Here is a 23670-nt window from a genome sequence, read left to right on the forward strand (position 1 = left end):
TATCATGTTAAAATAAGTCAGAAAGATACACGATTTCACTCCTGTAGAATTTGAGAAACTTAACAGATGATCATAGAGGAAGGGAAGGAAAAATAAGATACAAGCAGAGAGGGAGGCAAACCATAAAAGACTCTTAAATACAGAGAACAAACTGAGGGTTGATGGGGGTGGAGAAAATGGGTGATGGCCATTGAGGAGGGTACTTGTTGGGATGAGCACTGGGTGTTCTATGTAAGTGATAAATCACGGGAATCTACTCTTGAAGCCCTGACAATAAAAAAATAAAAAGAATTCAGATCTTAATTACACCTCCTTGGTTAAGGTTAATCCTAGGAATTTTATTAATTTTTGTACAATTATAAATAGGATTGTTTTCTTAATATCTCTTTCTGCTACTTCATTATTAGCATGTAGAAATGGAACAGATTTCTGTATGTTAATTCTGTGTCCTGTGACTTTACTGAATTCATTTTTCAGTTCTAGTAGTTGTTTTGTGGAGTCTTTAGGATATTAATGTCATCTGCAAATAGTGGAGGTTTTACTTTTTCCTTATCAGTTAGAAGCCTTGTATGATTTACTGTGGCTAGGACTTATGTACTAGGTTGCACTGGTGAGAGTGGATATCCTTATCTTGTTCCTGAACTTAGGGGAGAAGGTCTGTTTTTCACCATTGAGTATGATGGTATAGCTGTGGCTTTTTTTTTTTTTTTTGAGGTATGTTCTCTCTAAACCTGCCTTTTTAAGAGTTTTTATCATGAATGGATGTTGTACTTTATCAATTTTTTGTGTGTGAATTTACTGAGATGCTCATACTGGTTTTACTCTTTCTCTTGTTAGTATGATGGTACTAAACAATGAACGGGTCAACCAAGAAGTCAAAGAAGAAATAAAAAAAATACAATGGAGACAAATGAAAGTGAAAACACAGTGGACGAAAACCTTTGGGATATAGCAAAAACAGTTCTCAGAGGGAAGATTATAGCAATATAGGCATACTTCCAGAAGCAAGAAAAATCTCAAATAACCTAACCTTACATCTAAAGATCTAGAAAAAGAACAAAGTCCAGAGCCAGAGGAAGGAAGGAAGTAACAATTAGAGTAGGAGTAAATGTGGGATGCCTGGGTGGCTCAGTCGGTTAAGCATCCGACTTTGGCTCAGGTCATGATCTCACGGTTCATGAGTTCGAGCCTCGCATCAGTTTGTGTGCTGACAGCTCAGCTCAGCACAGAGCCTGGAGCACAGAGCCTGGAGCCTGCTTCTTATTCTGCATCTGCTCTTCTTTCTGCCTCTCCCCCACCGGTGCTCTGTCTCTCCCGCTCTCTCTCAAAGATAAATGAACATTAAAAAAAATAAAAAAAAAGGGGGGTAAAAAAACAGAAGTGATCAGTGAAACCAGGAGCTGTCAAAAAATTAACAAAATTGATAAATTTTTAGTGAGGCTTATCAAGAAAAGAAGAGAGAGAGGACTCAAATAAAATTAGAAATGAAGGAGGGAAAATAACAACCAACACCGCAGAAATACAAAGGATTACAAGAATATTATTAAAAACTATATGCCAACAAATTGGACAACGTGGAAGAAATGGATAGATTCCTTAGAAACATATCCCCTTTCAAAACTGAATCAGGAAAAAGAAGAAAATTTGAACAGACCAATTAGTAGTAATGAAATTGAATCAGTAATAAACTCTCAACAAACAAAAGCCCAGGACCACATGGCTTCACAGGTAGAATTCTACCAAACATTTAAACATTTAAAGAAGAGTTAATAACCTATTCTCAAATTGTTCCAAAAAAATAGAAGTGGAAGGCAACTTCCAGATTCATTCTACGATGCCAGCATTACTTTGATACCAAATCATTTAAAGACATTATGAAAAAAGAATACTGTAGGCCAGTATCTCTGATTAACATAGATGCAAAAATCTTCAACAAAATATTAGCAACCTGAATCTAACAATACATTAAAAAGTCACCATGAGGGGCGCCTGGGTGGCGCAGTCGGTTAAGCGTCCGACTTCAGCCAGGTCACGATCTCGCGGCCCGTGAGTTCGAGCCCCGCGTCGGGCTCTGGGCTGATGGCTCAGAGCCTGGAGCCTGCTTCCGATTCTGTGTCTCCCTCTCTCTCTGCCCCTGCCCCGTTCATGCTCTGTCTCTCTCTGTCCCAAAAATAAATAAACGTTGAAAAAAAAAAAATTTTAAAAAGTCACCATGATCAAGTGGGATTTATTCCTGGGATATGAGGCTGGCTCCATATTTGCAAATCAATCAATGTGATTCATCACATTAACATGCAAAAGGATAAAAACCATATGATCATCTCAGTAAATGTAAAAGAATCATAATTTTAATTTTCATTTTCTTAATGTTAATGGTGTTGGACCTGTTATTGTGCCCCTGTTTTCCCATCTCTTTTCTATTCATTGAAAAGTTTGGTTTTTGCCTATTTTTCTAATTGAGTTGTCTGTTTTGTTTTTGTTTTTTGGTAAGCTGTTGAGAGTTGAGATGTCTTTATACATTTTAGATACAAGTCTTTCATTGGTTATGAGATTTGCAAAATTTTCTTCCAGCCTAAAGATGGGAGAGAGAGGGGCATGTCATTGCTGGAATGGGAAAGTACAGTCTCCCTGTGTGGTCTCCACAGGGACTGATACCACAGGAAGTGGTAACTCATTACCAGATGTTAGGGTAAAAATAATTCCTGGGCTCCTGCTTGGTCATCTCTGTACCTTGGCTTGGATGTTGGGGTGATTTGTAATTGCTTAGCAAGAGTAGATGTTTAGGCTCCTCACTTGGCTTTTGCTGGTGTCACAGAGGCAGTCTTTTTTCTGTGGTGATTGGCTGGAATAGAGCAGTTATGGCCTAAAAGTTTTCTGTCTTGCTAGACTTCACCTTTACTGTTTTGTTTTTTTTTCCCCTAATGTTTATTCACTTTTTGAGAGACAGAGACAGAGTGTGAGCAGAGCAGGGGTAGAGAGAGAGGGAGACACAGAATCCGAAGCAGTCTCCAGGTTCTGAGCTGTCAGCACAGAGTCCGACGCGGGACCTGAACTCAAACCAGGAGATCATGACCTGAGCCGAAGTCAGATGCTTAACCGACTGAGCCACCCAGGCGCCCCCCTTTACTGTTTTTTTTTTAGCTAATGAGAGTGGGTTTTTATTAGAGCCTTTTTCTATGCCCTTTGTTCCTATGTTGCTGGCTTCTTCAGCTCCCACATCTGGAATATATGATGTAAAAAGTAAATCCAGGGATTGCATTACCATGTCATTCCTTAGGTCCCAAGATCCCTGTCTTCTCTACATCTTTCAGATTATTCTTTTTTTTTTTTTTAATGTTTGTTTATTTTTGAGAGAGAGAGTGTGTGGAACAGAGCACAAGCAGGAGAGAGGCAGAGAGAGAGGGAGACACAGAATCCGAAGTAGGCTTCAAGCTCTGAGCTGTCAGCACAGAGCCTGATGCTGGGCTCAGACCCATGAACTGCGAGATTATGGGCCAAAGTCAGACGCTTAATCAACTAAGCCACCCAGGCACCCCTGTATCTTTCATGTTATTCTTAAGTTTGTTTTATATATAATGTCTAGGACTTTTAGTTATGCTTATCAAATGGAATAGGGAAAAGTACAACTACTCCATTACATCAGAAGTGGCAGCAGAGGTGCCTGGGCGCTCAGTCAGTTGTGTCCTACTCTTCCATTTCAGCTCATGTCATGATCTCACGGTTCATGAGATTGAGTCCCACGTCGGGCTGTCTGCTGACAGCATGGAGCTTGCTTGTGATTTTTCTCTCTGCCCCTCCCTGGTCTCTTTCCCTTTCTCTCAGAATAAATAAACATAAAAAAAAAGTGGCAGCATAATTTAAGGTATTTTTATTTGAAATCAAATGTGGCTGTTATCATCAAATAGGATTCTAAGTAATGATTTTATAGGTAATGCACAGAAATCTCAAATTTTATATTTATGGTAGCTTTAGATTCTGATCGTGTAGCCTAGGAAGAAGTACTAGTTCTTTTCCATTTCTTAGGAATATTCCTTTCCTTATTCTTTTTGGTAAGAAGCATCTGTAGTGAAGAGACCCAAAAATACAATGGTCAAATAAGATAGAATTGTATTTTTCCTTTATATGATAGTCTAGGGCAGGAAAGGGAGCTCTGCTCTTTGAAGTTATTCAAAGACCCAGACTGGCTTGGGCAGTGGAGCCATTTTTACACATGGCTTCTGATTGTTTTAGATACTATCATTTTTAGGTGGCAAGAGTAAATGGTGATGGTAGTGATGGTGGTAGTAAGGGAACATGGAGGTCAAGAATTTGCTTTTCTTTTTTATTTTCTTTTTTTTAAAAATTTTTTTTTTTCAATGTTTATTTATTTTTGGGACAGAGAGAGACAGAGCATGAACGGGGGAGGGGCAGAGAGAGAGGGAGACACAGAATCGGAAACAGGCTCCAGGCTCTGAGCCATCAGCCCAGAGCCCGACGCGGGGCTCGAACTCCCAGACCGCGAGATCGTGACCTGGCTGAAGTCGGACGCTTAACCGACTGCGCCACCCAGGCGCCCCTTTATTTTCTTTTTTAATTTTATTTTTAAGAGAGAGAGAGAGAGAGAGCGAGCAAGCAGGGGAGGGGCAGAAAGAGAGGGAGACACAGAATCCAAAGCAGTCTCCAAAGCTGTCAGCACAGAGCCCAATGCTGGGCTCAAATTCACGGACCACAAGCTCATGCCCTGAGCCGAGGTCAGATGCTTAACTGACTGAGCTACCCAGGAGCCCCAAGAATTTGGTTTTCTAAAGACAGGAAGCAGAAGTTATACTTACTACTTTTGCTCATCTCCTATTGGCCTAAACCTAGTCATATGGTCTCACGTAGCTACAAAGGAAAGTGGAAAGGTCTCCAGTTTTGTGGCCATGTGACCAGCACATGGTTAGGGTAAGGGGCTTCTGTTACTAAAAGAAAAATGGTGAGAATACTGGGGGACAATTGAGGGTTTTATATTTGTTACTTTAGTGAAACATTTTTTAGAAGAAATTAATTGTGTCGTCCTAATTATCATGAGCTATTTTATTCTATAGTTAACTGTCTTTTTTTGTTGTATTCTTGTTTAATTGTAAAGATCAACAGGACCTTTGTGGTCCGTCTTAGCCTGGATTTATAACTTATTTTTATATAACACAAACTATTTGGACTATTTCAAGTAAGAATTTGTTTATATCTTCCAGGGTTTGCCGAGTCCACAGGGAATAAGATGCAACCCAGAAGCTGTATGTGGTCACATCATTATTGAGAGCCATGAAAAAGGATGTTTCAGGACTCTAACTGCCAAACAACCACAATTGGATAGCCACCCTTATGTTTTCAGACCTGCTGACCCCTCAGACGTTATCAGAGGACAACGGAGTCCATCATCATGGAAAACCAGACACATCAACCTTTCCAAATCATTAGACCAGAGTAACCCCCATTTCAAAGTTTGGAATTCCTTGCAGTTACGAAGTCCTTCCCCCTTTCAGAATTTTACAGCTGATGACTTCAGAATTAGCCAGGGTCTTCGAATGCCTTTCCATGAAAAGATAGACCCTTGGCTATCAGAATTAGTAGAACCTGTGCCACCCGAAGAAATGGATTGTCATTCTTCATCACATATGCTTCCCCCAGAACCCATGAAAAAGTTTACTACTTCCATCACTTTTGCATCTCACCGACACTCTAAATGCTTTTCAGATTCCTCTGTTCTTAAGGTTGGTGTTACTGAAGGTAGCCAGTGTACTGGAGCATCTGTGGGGGTATTTAATTCTCATTTCACTGAAGAGCAAAATCCTCCCAGAGATCTAGAACAGAAAACCTCTTCCCCTTCATCATTTAAAATTGTTAGTCATTCACCAGATACCGCTGTGACTATTTTAGCAGAAAGTAGTAGGCAAAGTAAAAAATTATCTATTGAACATTCTCAGCAAGAAGAAAAACTCTTAGAAAGATCAGATTTTAAAGGCAGTGATTCTGAGCCCAGTACCAGTGCAAAGTATAGCAGTGTCAAGGAAGTTCATTTTTCTGATAACCATACCCTCATTAGCGTGAGCAGACCAAGTTCCACACTAGGAGTAAAAGAGAAGACTGTAGCTATAAGTCCAGATCTTTCTTCACACGTTTTACTTGAACGACAAGAGCTCTTTGAACAAAGCAAAGCCCCACACACAGATCACCATGTGAGAAAATACCATTCTCCCCCTCCTCAACATCAGGATTACGTAGCTCCGAACCTTCCTTGTCGCATTTTTCTTGAAAAACGAGAACTCTTTGAAAAAAGCAAAGCCCCACATTTAGATCATCAGATGAGAGAAAACCAATCTCCCTTTCCTCAAGGTCAGGATTATATAGCTTCAGACCTTCCTTCTTCCATTTTTCTTGAACAACGTCAGCTCTTTGAACAAAGCAAATCCCCAGATGTAGATCACATGGGAAAATACCATTCCCCCTTTCCTCAAGGTCAGGATTATGTAGTAGAAAAGAATAATCAACATAAGTTTAAGTCATACATTTCTAATATGATAAATGTTGAAGCCAAGTTCGATTCTGTGGTCTCCCAACCAGTCCCAAATCAGTGTACATTAGTAACATCTGCATCTACTCCACCCTCAAATAGAAAAGCACTTTCTTGTGTTCGTATAACTCTTTATCCCAAGACTCCTTCCAAGGTGGATAGTGGAACCTTAGATAAAAGATTGCATTCATTGGATCCTGCTTCTAAAACAAGGATGAATAGTGAGTTTAACTCTGACCTACAGACTATATCTTCAAGATCATTGGAACCAACCTCCAAATTATTGGCCAGTAAACCTGTAGCACAGAATCAAGAATCTTTAGGTTTTCTAGGACTTAAATCTTCACCGGACTTCCAAGTTGTACAGTCTCCTCTTCCAGATAGTAACACTATTTCTCAGGACTTGAAAACCATACCTTTTCAGAATAGCCAGATAGTAACCTCAAGGCAAACACAAGTGAACACTTCAGATTTGGAAGGATATTCCAGTCCAGAAGGGACTCCAGTATCTGCAGATCGGTGAGTCTCATTGTGATGACAAGCAAGCTGATGGAATTTGTGATAAAGGGTTTTAAATACTTAAGCAGATGCAAGTTCTTGGGGGAAAGGCAGTATGATTTCTCTTAGGGGAGGTTGTATCTGACTAATCTAGGTATTCCAAGGCATAAATGCCTAAGTAAGAGAAAACACTTGGAAGTAATGTATTTTTAATTTCAGAGGGCTTTTGATGGGACTTGACATCAAGTATTTCAAAACATTGAATTACTCTGAGAAAAGTCTTTGATCATCCATGGTACAATTTACTAATTATTGTATTGGAAGTGTGCTGAAGACCAGACTTTGGGATATGTGCATGAGCTTACTCACTTGCTTGTGTGTGCTCTCTCTCTCCCTTTTAGTTTCCATTTCATGGTTCTCCTCAAATATTTAGTATTTACAATGAGAAAGTAACTTTCCAGTAGAGAATCCTGGCAGACATCATCTTAGCCAGTTATCAAGGCTAACATCACTGGTGATGCGTATCAATATAATGTGCTCTCTATTGTGATGTTCCACCTTATAGTCTATTATAGGAAAGGAAACTTAGTTCAGGGCTAAATGCCTTAGATTTATATTATTTAGGCTAATTTAAGACTATCATTCATTCACTTTTACATTTTGAATAGAATTACCCTTTGTGTTTCATGTTCTACCACATAGTTGAGAAGGCAGCACATCATAGTGAAGAACCCTGGGCTTGGAAAGAAGGAAGGGAAATAATATTTATTCAGCATCCACTTGTGGTAGTAATGGCCATGAGGGACTTATATGTTATCTCATTTAATGATTGTAATAACCCTATGAGGTGAGTGGTGGTATCCTTATTTACCCTCTGGGAAACTGAGACACTGATATTGCTGCTTTGTACTTTTATTTATGTGAGATAATGCTGTTTATAAGCAAGAGAGTGGTCATTCTAGTGTGGTCTTTTTAATTAAAGCAAGTGCTTGTTCACTGCATGGTAGTGTCTCTCTGATCTTGAGTCCTGCTTTCAGCTCTTCTTTCAAGGTATTCTCTTGGACAAGTCATTTAATATCTTTGGCACTCCTATGGGATTGATGGTGGAAGGAAAGAATTGGAAAGCTAAAAGGTCCCTTGTAGCTCTAAAAGTTGGTGATTTAGAATTGGATTGGGCCTAAAAAACAGGGTCAGTCTCTGCTTTCAGTATTATAATACTGAATTAGAGTTGAATTCCTGGAATGAGAAGAAAATAGTAGATGATTATAAATATGCACTAAATAATAATGCCATTTGTTCAAAATGTACTAAATGCCATCTGGTATAGTAGATGTAGGTATCATTTTAACCTTAATATAATCATCAGAGGTAGATATTATTACCTCAATTTATATATTTTAAAAACCTAATACTTGGGGGGGGGGGTGGTCCTGGGTGGTTCAGTCGGTTAAGCGTCCGACATTGGCTCAGGTCATGATCTTGCGGTTTGTGAGTTCAAGCGCCGCGTTGGGCTCTGTGCTGACAGCTCAGAGCCTGGAGCCTGCTTCCGATTCTGTGTCTCCCTCTCTCTCTGCCCCTCCCCTGTTCACACTGTGTCTCTTAATAATAAGTAAACATTAAAAAAATAAAAAAATAAAAAAACCTAATACTTAGAGAAATCAGACGTTTTGCCCAGGATCACATGTCTATTATTACGTGTTAGAAATGGCATTCTAATCTAGGTTTGTCTGACTCCAAAGTTCATAATAATTCAAGCTACATATATACACATACATACTTAATCTGTATACGTGTGTGTATATAAAATGTGTAAGCATATATGTATTATTTTTAAAGCTTTTTATTTTGAGATTTTAAATTTAAAGAGTTACAAAAGTGGTAGAGTTCTTGTATTAATTATTTTCTGATGTGTAACCTATTATCCTGAAATGTAGCAGCTTAAAATAATAAATATTATCCCAATGTTAGTATGGTTTTCTGTGGGTCAGAAATTTAGGTGAGGTTTAGCTGGGTGCTTTCAGCTCAGGGTCTCTTATGGGGTTGCAAACAAGGTATTGTCTGCAGCTCTGGTCCCATTTCAAGACTTGACTGAGAGGATGTGCTTCCAGGCTTGTTCACATGACTATTGGCCAGAGACATCACTCCCTTCCTTCCATAAGGCAGCTCAAATATGACAGCTAAACTTCCCTCTGAGTGAGCATGTGAGAGAACAAGAGAGGATGCCCAGGGCAAAAGTCATAGTCTTTGTAACCTAACCTTGTAAGGGAATCTCACCATTTGTGCTATATTCTGTTCAATAGAAGTGAATCAATTATTTCCAGCTCACCCTCAACGGGTAGAGATACACAAGGGTATGAATTACCAAGAGGCAGAGATCATTGGGAAATATCTTGGAGGTTACCAGTATGTCCTTTACCAAATGTTCCCCTGTGTTAACATCTTACTGTAACATCATAACAATAAAACATATACCAAAACTAAGAAATTATCCTTCATATAAAATTATAACTAAAATGTAGACTGATTTGGATTTCATCTCATTTTTATGCACATGAACATTTTTTGCTTCAGATCCAACCCAAGATGCCACCTTACATTTTAGTGGTCCTGTCTCCTTTATTTTCAATAATCTGTGTCAGTCCTTGTTTTTTTATGATCTTGACACTTTAAAGAGAATTGGTTATTTTGGAGAAAGTTTTTTTGTTTTTTTTATTTAACTTTATGTTTTGTTTTTTAAAATTTACATCCAAATTAGTATATAGTGAAGCAATGATTTCAGTAGATTCCTTAATGCCCCTTACCCATTTAGCCCATCCCCCCTCCCACAACCCCTCCAGCAACCCTGTTTGTTCTCCATATTTATGAGTCTCTTCTGTTTTGCCCCCTCCCTGTTTTTATATTATTTTTGTTTCCCTTCCCTTATGTTCATCTTTTTTGTCTCTTAAAGTCCTCATATGAGTGAAGTTATATGATTTTTGTCTTTCTCTGACTGACTAATTTCACTTAGTGGAGAAAGTTTTGATTTAGTTTTCTCTGATGTCTCAAGACTAGGTTGAGGTTATGCATTTTCAGTGCATTTCATTGGGGAGCACATTAAGTTGATATGCATTACTGGTGATGTTAACCTTGATCACTTGGCTAAAGTGATGTCTACCAAGGTTCTTCACTGTACAGTTACTGTTTTTCCTTTTTAAATACTAGATATTTGGGTAGAAACTGGTAGACTATGCAAATATCTTGTTTCTGCTTAAAACTTTGATCACTAATTTTAGGCTTCATCACTGGATCTTGCTTGTAGCAATTATCACTCTGGTATTCTGATGGAGTTTTTATACTTCTTTCATTCCTTCTACATGTATTAATTGGAATTTTTCTGCAAGCAAGAGCTGTCGTTCCTCCCTCATTTATTTATTCCTTTAGTTATTCATGTATATCAGTATGGATTCAATATAGGAGCTATACTCCTATTAGACAAAATAGGCTTTAAGCCAAAACCAGTAACAGGAGACAGGGAAGGCCATTATATACCAATAAAGGGGTCAGGTGATGTAACAAGATGATAAACAGTTGTAAATATGTACACAACCAACATTGGAGCATCTAAGTGTATTAAGCAAATACTAAACATACCTGAAGGGAGAAATAGATAACAATATATTAGTAAGGCACTTCAGTACCCTTCTTTCAACAATGGAGAATAGTACTTAGAAACAAAGGTATAGCACCAGGTTAGCTCATTGTTACTAGGATGTCAGTGCTTCTAACAGTTAATAAAGCTCAGGATTATATGTATGTATATTAACTCATGCATATACCTACTTCTCTGCTTGTTCTCATCTCTGTTAATGTGTATGTGTTTGTGTATATTTGTATATGTAAATATTTTTTTTTAATTTTTTTTAACGTTTATTTATTTTTGAGACAGAGAGAGACAGAGCATGAACAGGGGAGGGGCAGAGAGAGAGGGAGACACAGAATCTGAAACAGGCTGCAGGCTCTGAGCGGTCAGCACAGAGCCCGACGTGGGGCTCAAACTCACGGACCATGAGATCATGACCTGAGCCGAAGTCGGACGCTTAACCGACCGAGCCACCCAGGCGCCCCTGTAAATATTTTTTAAACCACAAGTCAGTGTTGATACCTTCAACTAATCTTGAACCACAGGGTTGATTATAAACTTTTACCCTTGTTTTTAACTTCTTTCTTCAGTAGTAATAAACCTGGCTCTCATTATCTACAATATATTTACCCTAGTATATAAATTAGATAGTTTCAGAATTCCCAGGTGAAAAACAAATTCTCCTGCTTGAGTACAGTGTTTATATATACCTTTCTTTTGAATTTAGCGTTATGGTATCCAGTCAAAACACTGCTGACATTTCTTAGGTTGTGTTCTTTTTTTTTTTTTTTTTCTTTTCTATACACTATGTGTCAGTACATGATTCATTTATAATACAGTTAGTTTCATTTGTCACATCCTGCATTCCATCTTTGCCCTTGGTTGATTTTGGTTAATTTTTAATAATTTACATAGTGCAAAACTTTTTGTGGTGTATAATTCTATCATTTGTGATAAATCTACCATCACAGTTTCATACAAAGCATTTCTATCCAAAAATTTCTGCATGTCATCTCCTTAGAGACAATTCCTCCTCTGACCCCTGGTAATTCCTGCTTTGTCCTTTTCTTAGTCTTTCTAGAGTGTCCTATAAATGAAATAATAAGATATGTAACAGCCTCTGGGTTTAGTTTCTTTTACTTTGAGAAGCACATTTAAGATTCATCCATCTTTTTTTATGAAGCAGATGTTTTACTTTTTATTGCTTTATTAAAAACAGTAATATTTTATTATTCCTTTATATGACAATTCTTTTGTACAGATTACCACAGTTTGTTAATCCATGCATTCATTCTTTGAAGGATATTTATGTTGTTTCAGTTTTGGGGTGTGATTACAATTAGAGCTGCTATAAACATTTGTGTGTCAGTGTTTGTTTCTGTAGGGTAAATATTCAGGAGTGGGATTGCTGAGTCATGTGGTGTATGTGTGTGGTTAACCTGGCAAGAGCTGTTTATCTTTGCATTTTCGCTAGCAATAATACATGTTCCAGTTACTCTGTGTCTTTGTCAGCATTTTCTATTGTCCATATACTTTAGCCATTTTTATAGCTGTATAGTGATATTTCAATATAGTTTTCATTTGTATTTCCCTAATCGCTTTTCTTCACTTCATGTGATTTTTTTTTACCATCCTTATTGGTGAAAATGATTTTATAATAGGGTTTTATTTTCTTACAGTTGAATTTTGCGAGTTCTGAGTATGTTTTGGATATACAACCTTTGCTGGATATGTTGCTGGCAAATACCTTCTTGTAGTATGTGACTTATCTTTTCATCTACTTAATGTATTGAGTCTGTCACAGAACAAAGGTTTTTAATTTCAATGAAGTTCAGTTTACTGATTTTTTTTTTTATGGCTTATGCAATTGGGGTGACAGTCCTTTTCTTTCAGTACTTTAAAAATATTTTGCTTCTTTCTAAATTCCATGGTTTCTGATGAGAACTCTACAGTTTTGGAATCATTATTCTCCTGTACATTTGAAGCAATGTGTTATTTTTCCCTGGTTGCTTTCCTTTTTTTGTTTTGCTTTGAATCAGTTGGTCATGATGTTTGTAAGCATGGATTTCTTTGGACTATCCTGTTTGGAGTTTGCTGTGGTAATGGTTTTTATCTTTCATCATATTTAGGCAGTTTTAGCCCTTATTTATTCAAGTATTTTTTCTGTACCACATTCTTTCTCTTCTCTTTCTACATCTCTGATGACACAAATGTTTTTGGTATTATCTTACAAGTCCCTGAAGCTCTGTTGATTTTTTTTTTCCAATCTTTTTTTTCCCCCTCTCGTTCAGATTGAATAATTTCTATTGTTCTGTCTTGGAGTTCACTAAGTCTTTCCTCTGACATTTCCATTCTGCCATTGAGCTCATCCAGTGAGTATTTTATTTCACTTGTATCATTTTTTAGTTTTAAAATATCTGCCATTTCGGGGTGCCTGGGTGGCTCAGTCAGTTAAGCATCCAGTTCTTGATTTTGGCTCAGGTCATGATCTCACACTTTGTGAGGTCGAGCCCCACGTTGGGCAGAGCCTGCTTGGGATTCTCTATCTCCTTCTCTCTGCCCATTCTCAACTCATTCTCTCTTAAAAATAAACATTAAAAATTTTTTCTGCTATTTCTTCTCTTTATTTGCTGAGACCTTGTCTTATCATTACTTTTGAGGGTATCCACTCTTACATGTTCCGGGATTTTATAATAGCTTCCTTAAAGTTTTTGTCAGATAATTCTAACACTTCTTTCATCCCAGCATTGGTGTCTGTTGATTTTCTTTTCCCACATGAGTTTAGATTTTTCTGGATCTTCATATGCTGAGTAATTTTGGATTGTATTTCATAATATTGTGAGATAACTAGTCTCATTTAAATCCTATAGAAATTTTCGATATTTTTGTTTTAGCAGGCAATCAACCCATTTGCATTCAGGTTACAAATTAAAACCAGCCTTCTGTGGGTTATAGTTCCGTGTGAGTTCAATTTTCAGAGCTTTTGCACTGCTATCCACATTTGACCTGCATGTGTGTGTACCCAGTGGCCAGTCCAAGACTTAGGTAGTAGGCTATCCCATACTTCTGTTCTCAAAGTTTAGGTATGCTCTTTAGGTTCAGATCCACACACGCATGGCTCAGGGATAGGCCCAGGAGATTATAAACGTATGTTAAGGAGTTGATTTTCTTTGTACAGTTACCCCTTGAGCTCTCCTTTCTTGAGTCCCAGGACAGAAAGCAGGAACTTAATTTACCCCCTCTCTTCTGTGTACTTCCTGTGACTACTTTGTGTCCGTTTCAGGTGGCTCAGTACAGAGGGGAAAGATCAACAGAGGTTTGTCCCACACTCTTGAAACCAAACTTCCTATATTGGAAGAGAAAAGTTTTCCTCTCTCAGAATTTTAAGCTCTTCCTGGCCCCTGTTACTGCTGTACTACTGCCACCATGAGATTACTTGAGTGCTTGAGCTTACTAGAAGACACAGAAAAAAGATTTTCACACTATTTCAATTCCCACTCCTCAGTCCTGACTAGAGGGCTTCTGGAGGTTTTTGTCTGTGCTAGGGCCCACCTCCAGGTTTCAAGCTATTTTGAGTTCAGACCCCAGTGGATGACAAAGGAAAGAATGGTAAACTTATCACCATTAAAATTTTTTTTAATGTTTATTTATTTTTGAGAAAGCAAGCAAGAGTGAATGAGGGAGGGGCAGAGAAAGAAAGAGGGAAATAGAGGATCCGAAGCCGGCTCTGTGCTGACAGCAGACAGGCCGATGTGGAGCTCAAACTCAAGAACTGTCAGGTCATGACCTGAGCTGAAGTCAGAAACTTAACTGACTGAACCACCCAGGTGCCCCAAACTTACACCATTTTGATAGTGCTTCGAATGTTGATCATCTTCACCAATTTGCCTACTTCTGTTATTTTTCAGTCTTCTGATAGGTGCTCTGTGTAGACTCTCTAGGTTTTATGTATACAGTTGAGAGAGACTGGGTCTGTTATGGTTACCCAGCACCGGAACCAAATGTACCATTTCTTCATTCCCATCGAAGTATATGCAAGTTCGGATTACTCCACATCTTTACCAACACTTGATATTTCCAGTTGTTTTTATTACGAGTCATTCTAAATGTGGATGTGAAAGAGTATGTTATTGTGGCTTTAATTTGTGTTTCACTGATGACTTATGATGCTAACCATCTTTTCTGTGTTTCCTTGATATTTGGATGCCTTTATGAAGTGTCCATGTTCCCATTCGTTTATTTGATTGTCTCATTATTATGAAAGTTTTTTTCGTATATTTCAGATACAAATTATCTGTGTATTGCACGTACTTTTTTCACAGACTGTGGTTTGATTTTTGTTTTTTTGTTTTTTTTTTCAATATATGAAGTTTATTGTCAAATTGGTTCCCATACTGATTTTTGTTTTCTTATTGGTACTTTTGAAGAAGAGAAAGTGTTAATTTTTACAAAAATTGTTAGTTTTTCATTTAAGGTTAGTACTTTTCATGTCTTCTCTAAGAAAATATTGCCTAACCCATTGTGTTGAAAATTTTGTCCTATATTTTCATCTAGAAATATAGTTTTAACTTTATGTTTTAAGTCTGTAATGTATGCAATTTGAGGATCATTTTCTTAGATATTACAGCACCATTTCTGAAATCTTGATTATTTCCTTAGTGAATTTAGTTGGCATCTTTGTCAGAAATCAGTTGGCCTCCTATGTGTGGGTTTATTTTTGAGTTCTTACTCTATTCCTTTATTTGTTTTTATACCAGTACCATGATGTCTTGATTTATAGTAAGTCTTAAAATCAAGTTGTCCTGCAACTTTTTAAAACAAATTTTCAACATTATTGTTATCTTAAGTCCTTTGCATTTCAATATAAATTTTAGAATAAGCTTCCTGATTTCTCTAAAAATGCTTCTTGGGATTTTGTTTGGTATTGCATTAAATCTGTAGATCATTTTGTGAATGATTGATACCTTAATAATAACGAGTCTTCCCATGCATGAACATTTTTTTCTGCTTATTAGTGTCTCTCAGTAACATGTAATTTTCAGTGTGTAGGCCTTGCACATCTTTTGTTAAATTTATTCCTAAATATTTTATTTTTTTTGATGCTATTATATATGGTATTTGAAAATTTTTATTTTCTAATTATTTTTTGCTTGTATAATAGAAATACTGTTGTTAAGCCGGCTTACAAATGTCAACAAATTAATTTTAATTTTAATTTTAATTTTAATTTTAATTTTAATTTTAATTTTAATTTTAATTTCTTACTTATGGGCCAGAGCTTCCTATGGGATAATTTAGGGCAATAGGTACTATGACCATAGAGTATTTAGATAAACTAATAGTTCCATTGTTTAAATTGAGGCATATCTGTTGTCCTCTGTTTTATGTTCAGTAACTCCCCTAAGACTTAGGGACTGTCTTGTTTAAATTTAATGAGTAACCCCAGGTATGATGTTTATTCTTCATAGAAAATCACATTGTCAGGGAGCAGACAGAGCAGTTTTACTCCTTTCTTTCCAGTCTTCATGGCTTTGTTTCTTTTTCTTACCTAATACACTGGCTAGGACATTCAGTATAATATCAAGTAGAAGTAGTAAGAGCAGACATCTTGTGGATTTAGTTTTTCATCAAGTGTGATATTACCTGTAAATTTTTAATAGATGATCTTTATCAGATTAAGGATATCCTCTTTTGTTGTTAGTTTGCTATGAGTTTTTATTATGAGTGGGAATTGAATTTTGTCAAATGCTTTTAATGCTTTATTGAGGTGATCATATGTGTATTCTCCTGTTTTCATCAATGTGAATTACATTGATTAGATTTTGAATGTTAAATTTTATCTTACATTATTGGGATAAATGTAAACTTTTTTATATTTATTACTGAATTCAGTTTGCTAACATTGGTCTTTAATTTTTTTTTTTTTTTTTTTTTTTTTAGTTTATTTGAGAGAGAGAGAGAGAGAGAGAGAGAGGACATGAGTGGGGGAGGGAAAGAGAGGGAGAGAGAGAATCCCAAGCAGGCTCCACACTGACAGCATGGAGCCAGATGCAGGGTTTGACCTCACGAACCATGACGTCATGGCTGGAGCAGAAATCAAGAGTCAAGAGGCTTAATCAACTGAGCCACCCAGCCACCCCTAGGGGTCTATAATCTTTTTGATTACAGAGCTATGGTGGCTTCCAAAAAAGAAAAATTGGGAAATATTCACTCTTTCATCATTTTCTGAAAGAGTACGTGTCAGATTGGTGTTGTTTGAATTAAATCTACCATATTACATTTTGTTTTCTATTTGTGTCATCTGGTTTTTGTCCCTTCTTTCCTGCCATCCTTTGTATTAATCATGCATCTTTTATTACTCTGTCTTATTTTCCTTTTTGGCTTTTTTATATACATATTTATTTTTTTGATAAATGGGATGGATCCCGCCCCAAATTTGGTTTAGATATGTAGGGTTATTACATTTTTCACACCAAGAGGATTTGAGAGGAAGTTTATTATTCACATAGGGACTCCTGGGGAGAGCTGGGTGGGCACAAACAGGTCCAGGCCATCTTGGGCAGAGTGAGTGGATGGGCTTATAGTGGCTAGGAAGTAGAACTGGGAAAGGGTTCTGTGTATGGGAGGTTTACATTTTCTGTTGGTGCCAAAGAAGGAGGTACTCACATTCAGGCTTTCTTACCAGCCTGTTCGGATGTAGGGCCATAGGTGATGCTTAAAAAGAAGTCAGTAGTGAAACATCAAAAATGGAATCAGACTTCATTACAGTACATGTTATAGAGATTACCATATTCACCCTTAATTTATATATTATCCTTAATCGCTACCTAACATTTTATTTTTACATCTATGTAAAATATCTATGGAGATATTTACCCATAATTTTCTTTTCTTGTAATATCTTTTGGTATGAGCATTGGGCTGACCTCATAAATATATTGGGATACTTTGAAAGAGTTTGTCTAAGATTGGTATTCTTTCTTTCTTAGGTATTGGGCAGAATTCACCAGTGAATCCATCATGGCCTGGAGTTGTTATTTAGATTCAATTTATTTAATAGATATGACTGTAAATTTGCTTTATTTTTAAAATTTTTTTAAGTAATTTTTTCTATTTTAACTTGTCAAAATTTGTTGACATGAGTTATTTTCATGGTATCTTACCCTTTCAATTTCTCAATCTGTAGTGATACTAACTTTTTTATGTCTGATATTGGTAATTTTCGTTTCCTCTTTTTTTTACTTAATTTCTCTTTCTGGGGGTTTAACGATTTGGGTTTTGTTGATCCTCTAGTGTGTTTTCTTTTTAAGGTTTTTGCTACTATGTTTATTTTTTTCCTTCTGTTTTGGATTTTAACCTAATGGTCTTTTTCTACCTTCTGAGAATATACAGGTTTTTTTCAAATTCATTAATGTTTAGCCTTTTCCTTATACAGATTTTTATGTAGTTTCTCATCATCATCTTTGTTCTAAGTATTTTCTCATTTTTTTCTTTCTAAAGTTTTATTTACATTCTAGTTAGTTAACATACAGTGCAATATTAGTTTCAGTAATAGAATTCAGGATGTGAGGGCGATCTGGCTGCAACATCTGTCACCGCATTGATTGCCGGGGTTGATTCGGCTGATCTGGCTGGCTAGGCGGGTGGCCCCTTCCTCCCTCACCACTCCATGTGTGTCCCTCCCAAAGCTGCCACTTGGTGGAAGAGGACGACCTTCCCCGATAGAGGCGGACCGTTCTTCGGTCAAGGGTATACGAGTAGCTGCGCTCCCCTGCTAGAACCTCCAAACAAGCTCTCAGGAATAGAATTCAGTGATTCATCACTTATGTACAAAACCCATTGCTTATAACAAGTGCCCTCCTTAATACCATCACCCATCTAACCCATCCCCCACTCGCCTCCCTCTAAATATTTTCTCATTTCTGTTACAGTTTTTTGTTGTTGTTCTATGGGTTACGTAGAGATGTGGTTTTTTTTTAATAAATGTTCATTTATTTTGAGAGACATATACATATATATATAGAGAGAGAGAGAGAGCAAGAGCGAGCATGTGTGTGCTAGCAAGCAGGGGAGGGGGAGAGAGAGAATCCCAAGCAGGCCCCATGCTGTCAGCACAGAGCCTGACGTAAGCCTTGATCCCGTGAACCATAAGATCACAACCTGAGCTGAAGGCAAGAGTTGGACGCTTAACCGACTGAGCCACCCAGGCACCCTGAGATGTGTTCCTTAATTTCCAGTTATATGGGAACTTTCTAATTATTGCTTGTTTCTAGTTAGTTCCATTGTGGTCACTGAGATAGTATTCTGAATGATTTCAGTATATTTAAACATTATAATTGCTTCATGTTATGGTATATTTTTATTTTTATCAATGTGCAGTTGAAAGGAGTATGTATTCTGTAGTTCCTATATGTGCTATTTTGTATATGTTACGTCAGTTTGGCCCAGTTGATCAACTGTCATGTTGAAATCTTTATTTTTACTGAATTGTTATCTGCTTTAGCATCTGAGAATATTATGTTAATATCTCCTTTTTTTTTTTTATCCTTAACCATTTGGGAGTAAGTTTTTGACATGCTGCCCATCACTATATCATTTCCTATATGAAAGAACATTTTCCTACATAACCCCAATAAAGCCATAAAAATCAGGAAATTAACATAACATCAGTGCTGTATTTTATTATTATTATTTTTTTTAATGTTTATTTATTTTTGAGACAGAGAGAGACAGAGCGTGAGCAGGGGAAGGGCAGAGAGAGAGGGAGACAGAATCCAAAGTAGGCTCCAGGATCTGAGCTGTCAGTACTGAGCCCTGTGCAGGGCTTGAACTCATGAACTGCGAGATCATGACCTGAGCTGAAGTCAGACACTTAACTGGCTGAGCCACCCAGGCACCCCAACATCAGTGCTGTATTACAGATACTATTCAGGTTTTCTGGTTGTTCCCATAAGGATTTTTATAACAAGAGGAGGCAGTTCAAAATCACATGTTTCATTTAGTTGTCATGGCTCTAATTCTTTTCTAGAACATTGCTTTAGTCTTTCCTTCACTTTCTTGACCTTTGGGAGATTACAGATCATTTATTTTGTAGAATGTTTTTCGATTTGGATTTCTTTGATATTTCCTCATGATTAGGTTTGGGTTATGTATTTTTGGCAAGAATATGACAGTTGTGACATTCAGTTCTCATGATATTTTATCAGATGTTGCATAATTTTCATTTGTCGCACTGACAACTATGCATTAATTACTTAATAAGGTTTTGGCTGCTAGTTTCCTTCACTGGAAAGTTACTCTTTTCCCCTTTGTAATTAAGTCTCTTGTGGAAAGTACTATGAAATTATGTAACTATCTCATTCCTTTGTAAACTTTGAGTTTGTTTATTATATCCATGTAGAAGCATGCTTTCTTATTTCATTCAGTGAGTCTTTTTTACTTTTTACTTTAAAAATATATAGACTCACAAGGGATTACAAAAATAGTTTAGAGAGTCCCAGGTACCCATCACTCAATGTAATATCTTACATAACTTTAGTACATTATCAAACCAGGAAATTGACATTAATACAGTACAAATAGCTAGACTATAGACCTTCATCTGATTTCATCAGTTTTTGCATGCACTTGTTTTTAAATGTATATATGTATAATTCTGTGAAAATTAATCACATGGATTCATATAACCACTACCCTAATCAAGATACAGAGTTCTGTCATCACAAAGGAATTCCCTTTACAGTAACACTATTGTGCCCAGCCCCTTGCCTTCTTTAACCCCTGCAAATCAGTGATCTGTTTTTCTACTGTGTGCTTTTGTCATTTGGAGAAGGTTCTATAAATGGAGTCATATAGCATATAACCTTTTGAGATTAGCTCTCTTTACTCAGCCCACTGACCTAGAGATCCATCTGGGTTATTGTATGTATCAGTATTTCTTTTTATTGCTAAGTAGTATTCAAATGTATGAATATATCACAGCTTATTCTGTAGAAGGACATTTGATTGTTGCTAGGTTTTTACTACTGCTGACATAGTTGCTGTGAAAATCCATGTACTTATTTTTACATGAACGTAAGTTTTATTTCTCTAGGACAGTGACTGTCAACCAGGGGTGATTTTGTCCCACAGAGACATTTGGCAATATCTGAAGACATTTTTGATTGTCACAACTAGGAAAGAATTTTCTGTTGGCATCAGGACTGCTGATGATAAGATCCTAGAATACACTGGACAGTCCCCACAAGGAATTACTTGGTTCAAAATGTCTGTTAGCTCCAAGGTTGAGAATCTCTGCTGTAGGATAAATGCCCAGGAGTGTGATTGTTGGGTTGTATAATGAGTATATGTATATTTTGTAAGAAACAGCCTAATTATTTTTCACAGTGATTGTACCATTTTACATCTCTACTAGCAAAGTATGAGGGATCCAGTTTCTCTGTATCCTTATCAGCTTTTGGTACTCCCAATATTTTTTATTTTAGCCATCCTAATAAGTATATAGGGGTATTCCCTGTCATTCTGATTTGCATGTCCCTAAAAGGCTAATAATGATGATGAACATTTTTTCATGTGCTTGTTTTCCATCTGTATATTTTCTTTGATGAAGTGTGTTCAAGTTGTTTTGCCATTTTCTAATTGCACTGTTGTGTTTTTTTTGTTTTTGTTTTTGTTTATTTTTGGGACAGAGAGAGACAGAGCATGAACGGGGGAGGGGCAGAGAGAGAGGGAGACACAGAATCGGAAACAGGCTCCAGGCTCTGAGCCATCAGCCCAGAGCCTGACGCAGGGCTCGAACTCCCGGACCGCGAGATCGTGACCTGGCTGAAGTCGGACGCTCAACCGACTGCGCCACCCAGGCGCCCCAGCACTGTTGTGTTTTTTAACTGATTAATTTAGATGTTATATCTGTTCTGGATACATGTTTTTTGTTGGATATGAGATTTGCAAATATTTTGCATCGTAAAAAATCATATTTTCTTACTACGTTTAACGTTACTGTTGTAATTTGTTTTCATTCTGAAAATGTCACTGATCTGATGGCCTGTGGCAGCCCCTTCAGGCAGGCTTCTTGTATCCATTTTACATGTCTCTGTTATCTTTTGGACATGTCTTTGTTTCTGGCACAAGAAGATATTTCAGGCTCATCTTGTACTTTGCCATCCTCTGGAATTGGCCATTTCTCCAAGGATCCTGGTTTCTTCTAGTGGAAGGTGATATTTAGAAGACAAGAGTTGAACACTAGGTGTACATATGGCTATTGGACTGCTCCCAGCCCTCGCAGTGGATATGTGCATGCACACATACACACACAGACACACACACACACTCATTTGCATTTATTTTTTCTTTATTAAAAACCATAAACTCACACCAGTATATGGAGTTCTAAATGAATTTCATTTTACTTTTTTTCTCTTTCTGTATTTGTAACTCCCTTATCCAATAGTGAGAAACCTCACTTCCTGTGTGTTTTATGTCTTTATTTGGTCAGTCTCCCATTCTATAATTAATGTCCCATCTCTCCTTGCCGTCCTCTTCCCAACCAGGATTCTGACTCACTACTTGGATTCTGACCCTCCATTCAGGCTACCTTTTTGTGTGGTTCTGCTTCTCCCCCTGCTTGTGCTTTGACACTCCATGCTAGACTACCCCTCAACATGGATAACCTCCCCACAATTTGGTCTCGGACTCTCTCCACCCCCCCCATCACAATGCTCACCCCATTCATATAGATAACCTTTCTCACCCACTTTAGCCTCTGACTCCCCATACTGGACTACCTCTTCACATGGGTGTCTTCCTCATCCTACTTAGGCTTTTGATTTCTTACCGTGGGCCTCTCTGCTTGGGTGTTTTATTCTGTTCAGGATCTGGCTCAAGATGTAGACACCCTCCTTACCCCGGCTCTAATAACCCAGGCCAGACTACCTTTCCTTACTCTGCTTGATCTCTGACTACCAAACTGGGCCACCTTCCATCCCTGGATGACACCCTTCTTCTGTAGGGGATCCGACTTCCCAATCCAGACTGCCTCTCCATGAAGATATTTTCTATACTCTGCTCCGGATCTTCCACTCTATGTCAGGCTGCCCCACCCTAGAGACACCTTCCGCATTCTGCTTGGGATCATCCCACATGCCACGCTGGATCTGTGTCCATGGAAACTGTCCTCATCCTGATCAGGCTCTGATACTGTATACCAGGCCACACCTCCACAGAGATTCTCTTCTTGCCCTGATTGGCTTACGATACCCTGTGTTAGGCTACTCTTTAATCCGGGCACTCTCCTTAGAACTAGTAATGTTCTGATACCTTACTCTGGGGTACTGTTGCCTTACCCCATGTAGGTGCCTACCTTATTTTGTCCATCTAATAGCTTTAAAATGTAATTGTTCTGGAAAGTGTAATTGTTCAGGAAGGAAAAGATAAAAGGAAGGGGAGAATTAAAAAAATTATGTTTAAATTCTAGTTAGTTAACATACAGTGCAGTATTGGTTTCAGTGATTCATCACTTACTTATAATACCCAGTGCTCATCACAGCAAGTACCCTCCTTAGTGCCCATCACCCATCCATCCCATCCCCCACACACCTCCCTCCATCAACCCTCAGTTCTCGTTCATTAAGAGTCTCTTGTGGTTTGTTCCCCCGGTCTCTTTTTTCCCCCTCTTCTTATATAGTCATCTGTTTTATCTTCTTAAATTCCACATATGAGTGAAATTATATTGGTGGTTGCCTTTCTCTGCCTGACTTAATTCACTTAGCATAATAAACTCTAGCTCCATCCACAATGTTGTGTATGGCAAGATTTCATTCTTTTTGATGGTTGAGTAGTATTCCATTGTATATATATATATACCACATCTTCTTTATCCATCATCATTCAATGGACAATGGGGCTTTTTCCATTGTTTGACTATTGTTGATAATGCTGCTGTGAACATTGAGATACATGTACCCCTTTGAATCTGAATCTGTATCTTTGTGTCCTGTGGGTAAATACCTAGTAGTGCTTACAG

The 23670-nt window shown here is 37.5% G+C and overlaps 1 protein-coding gene across 4 annotated transcripts in view; it reads left to right on the forward strand.

Annotated features, from left to right (window-relative positions):
• The window catches only part of ALMS1 (ALMS1 centrosome and basal body associated protein), a 225545-nt gene that overhangs the window by 95596 nt on the left and 106279 nt on the right, over positions 1 to 23670 (forward strand). For all 4 annotated transcript variants that reach the window (XM_030310857.1, XM_030310858.1, XM_030310860.1 and 1 more), the window contains one exon: positions 5214 to 7051. In XM_030310857.1, coding sequence (XP_030166717.1) covers positions 5214 to 7051 — 1838 coding nt within the window. The remainder of the gene's footprint in view (positions 1 to 5213; positions 7052 to 23670) is intronic.

Source organism: Lynx canadensis, chromosome A3 (genome assembly GCF_007474595.2).
Source record: "Lynx canadensis isolate LIC74 chromosome A3, mLynCan4.pri.v2, whole genome shotgun sequence".
Taxonomy (NCBI): Eukaryota; Metazoa; Chordata; class Mammalia; order Carnivora; family Felidae; genus Lynx; species Lynx canadensis.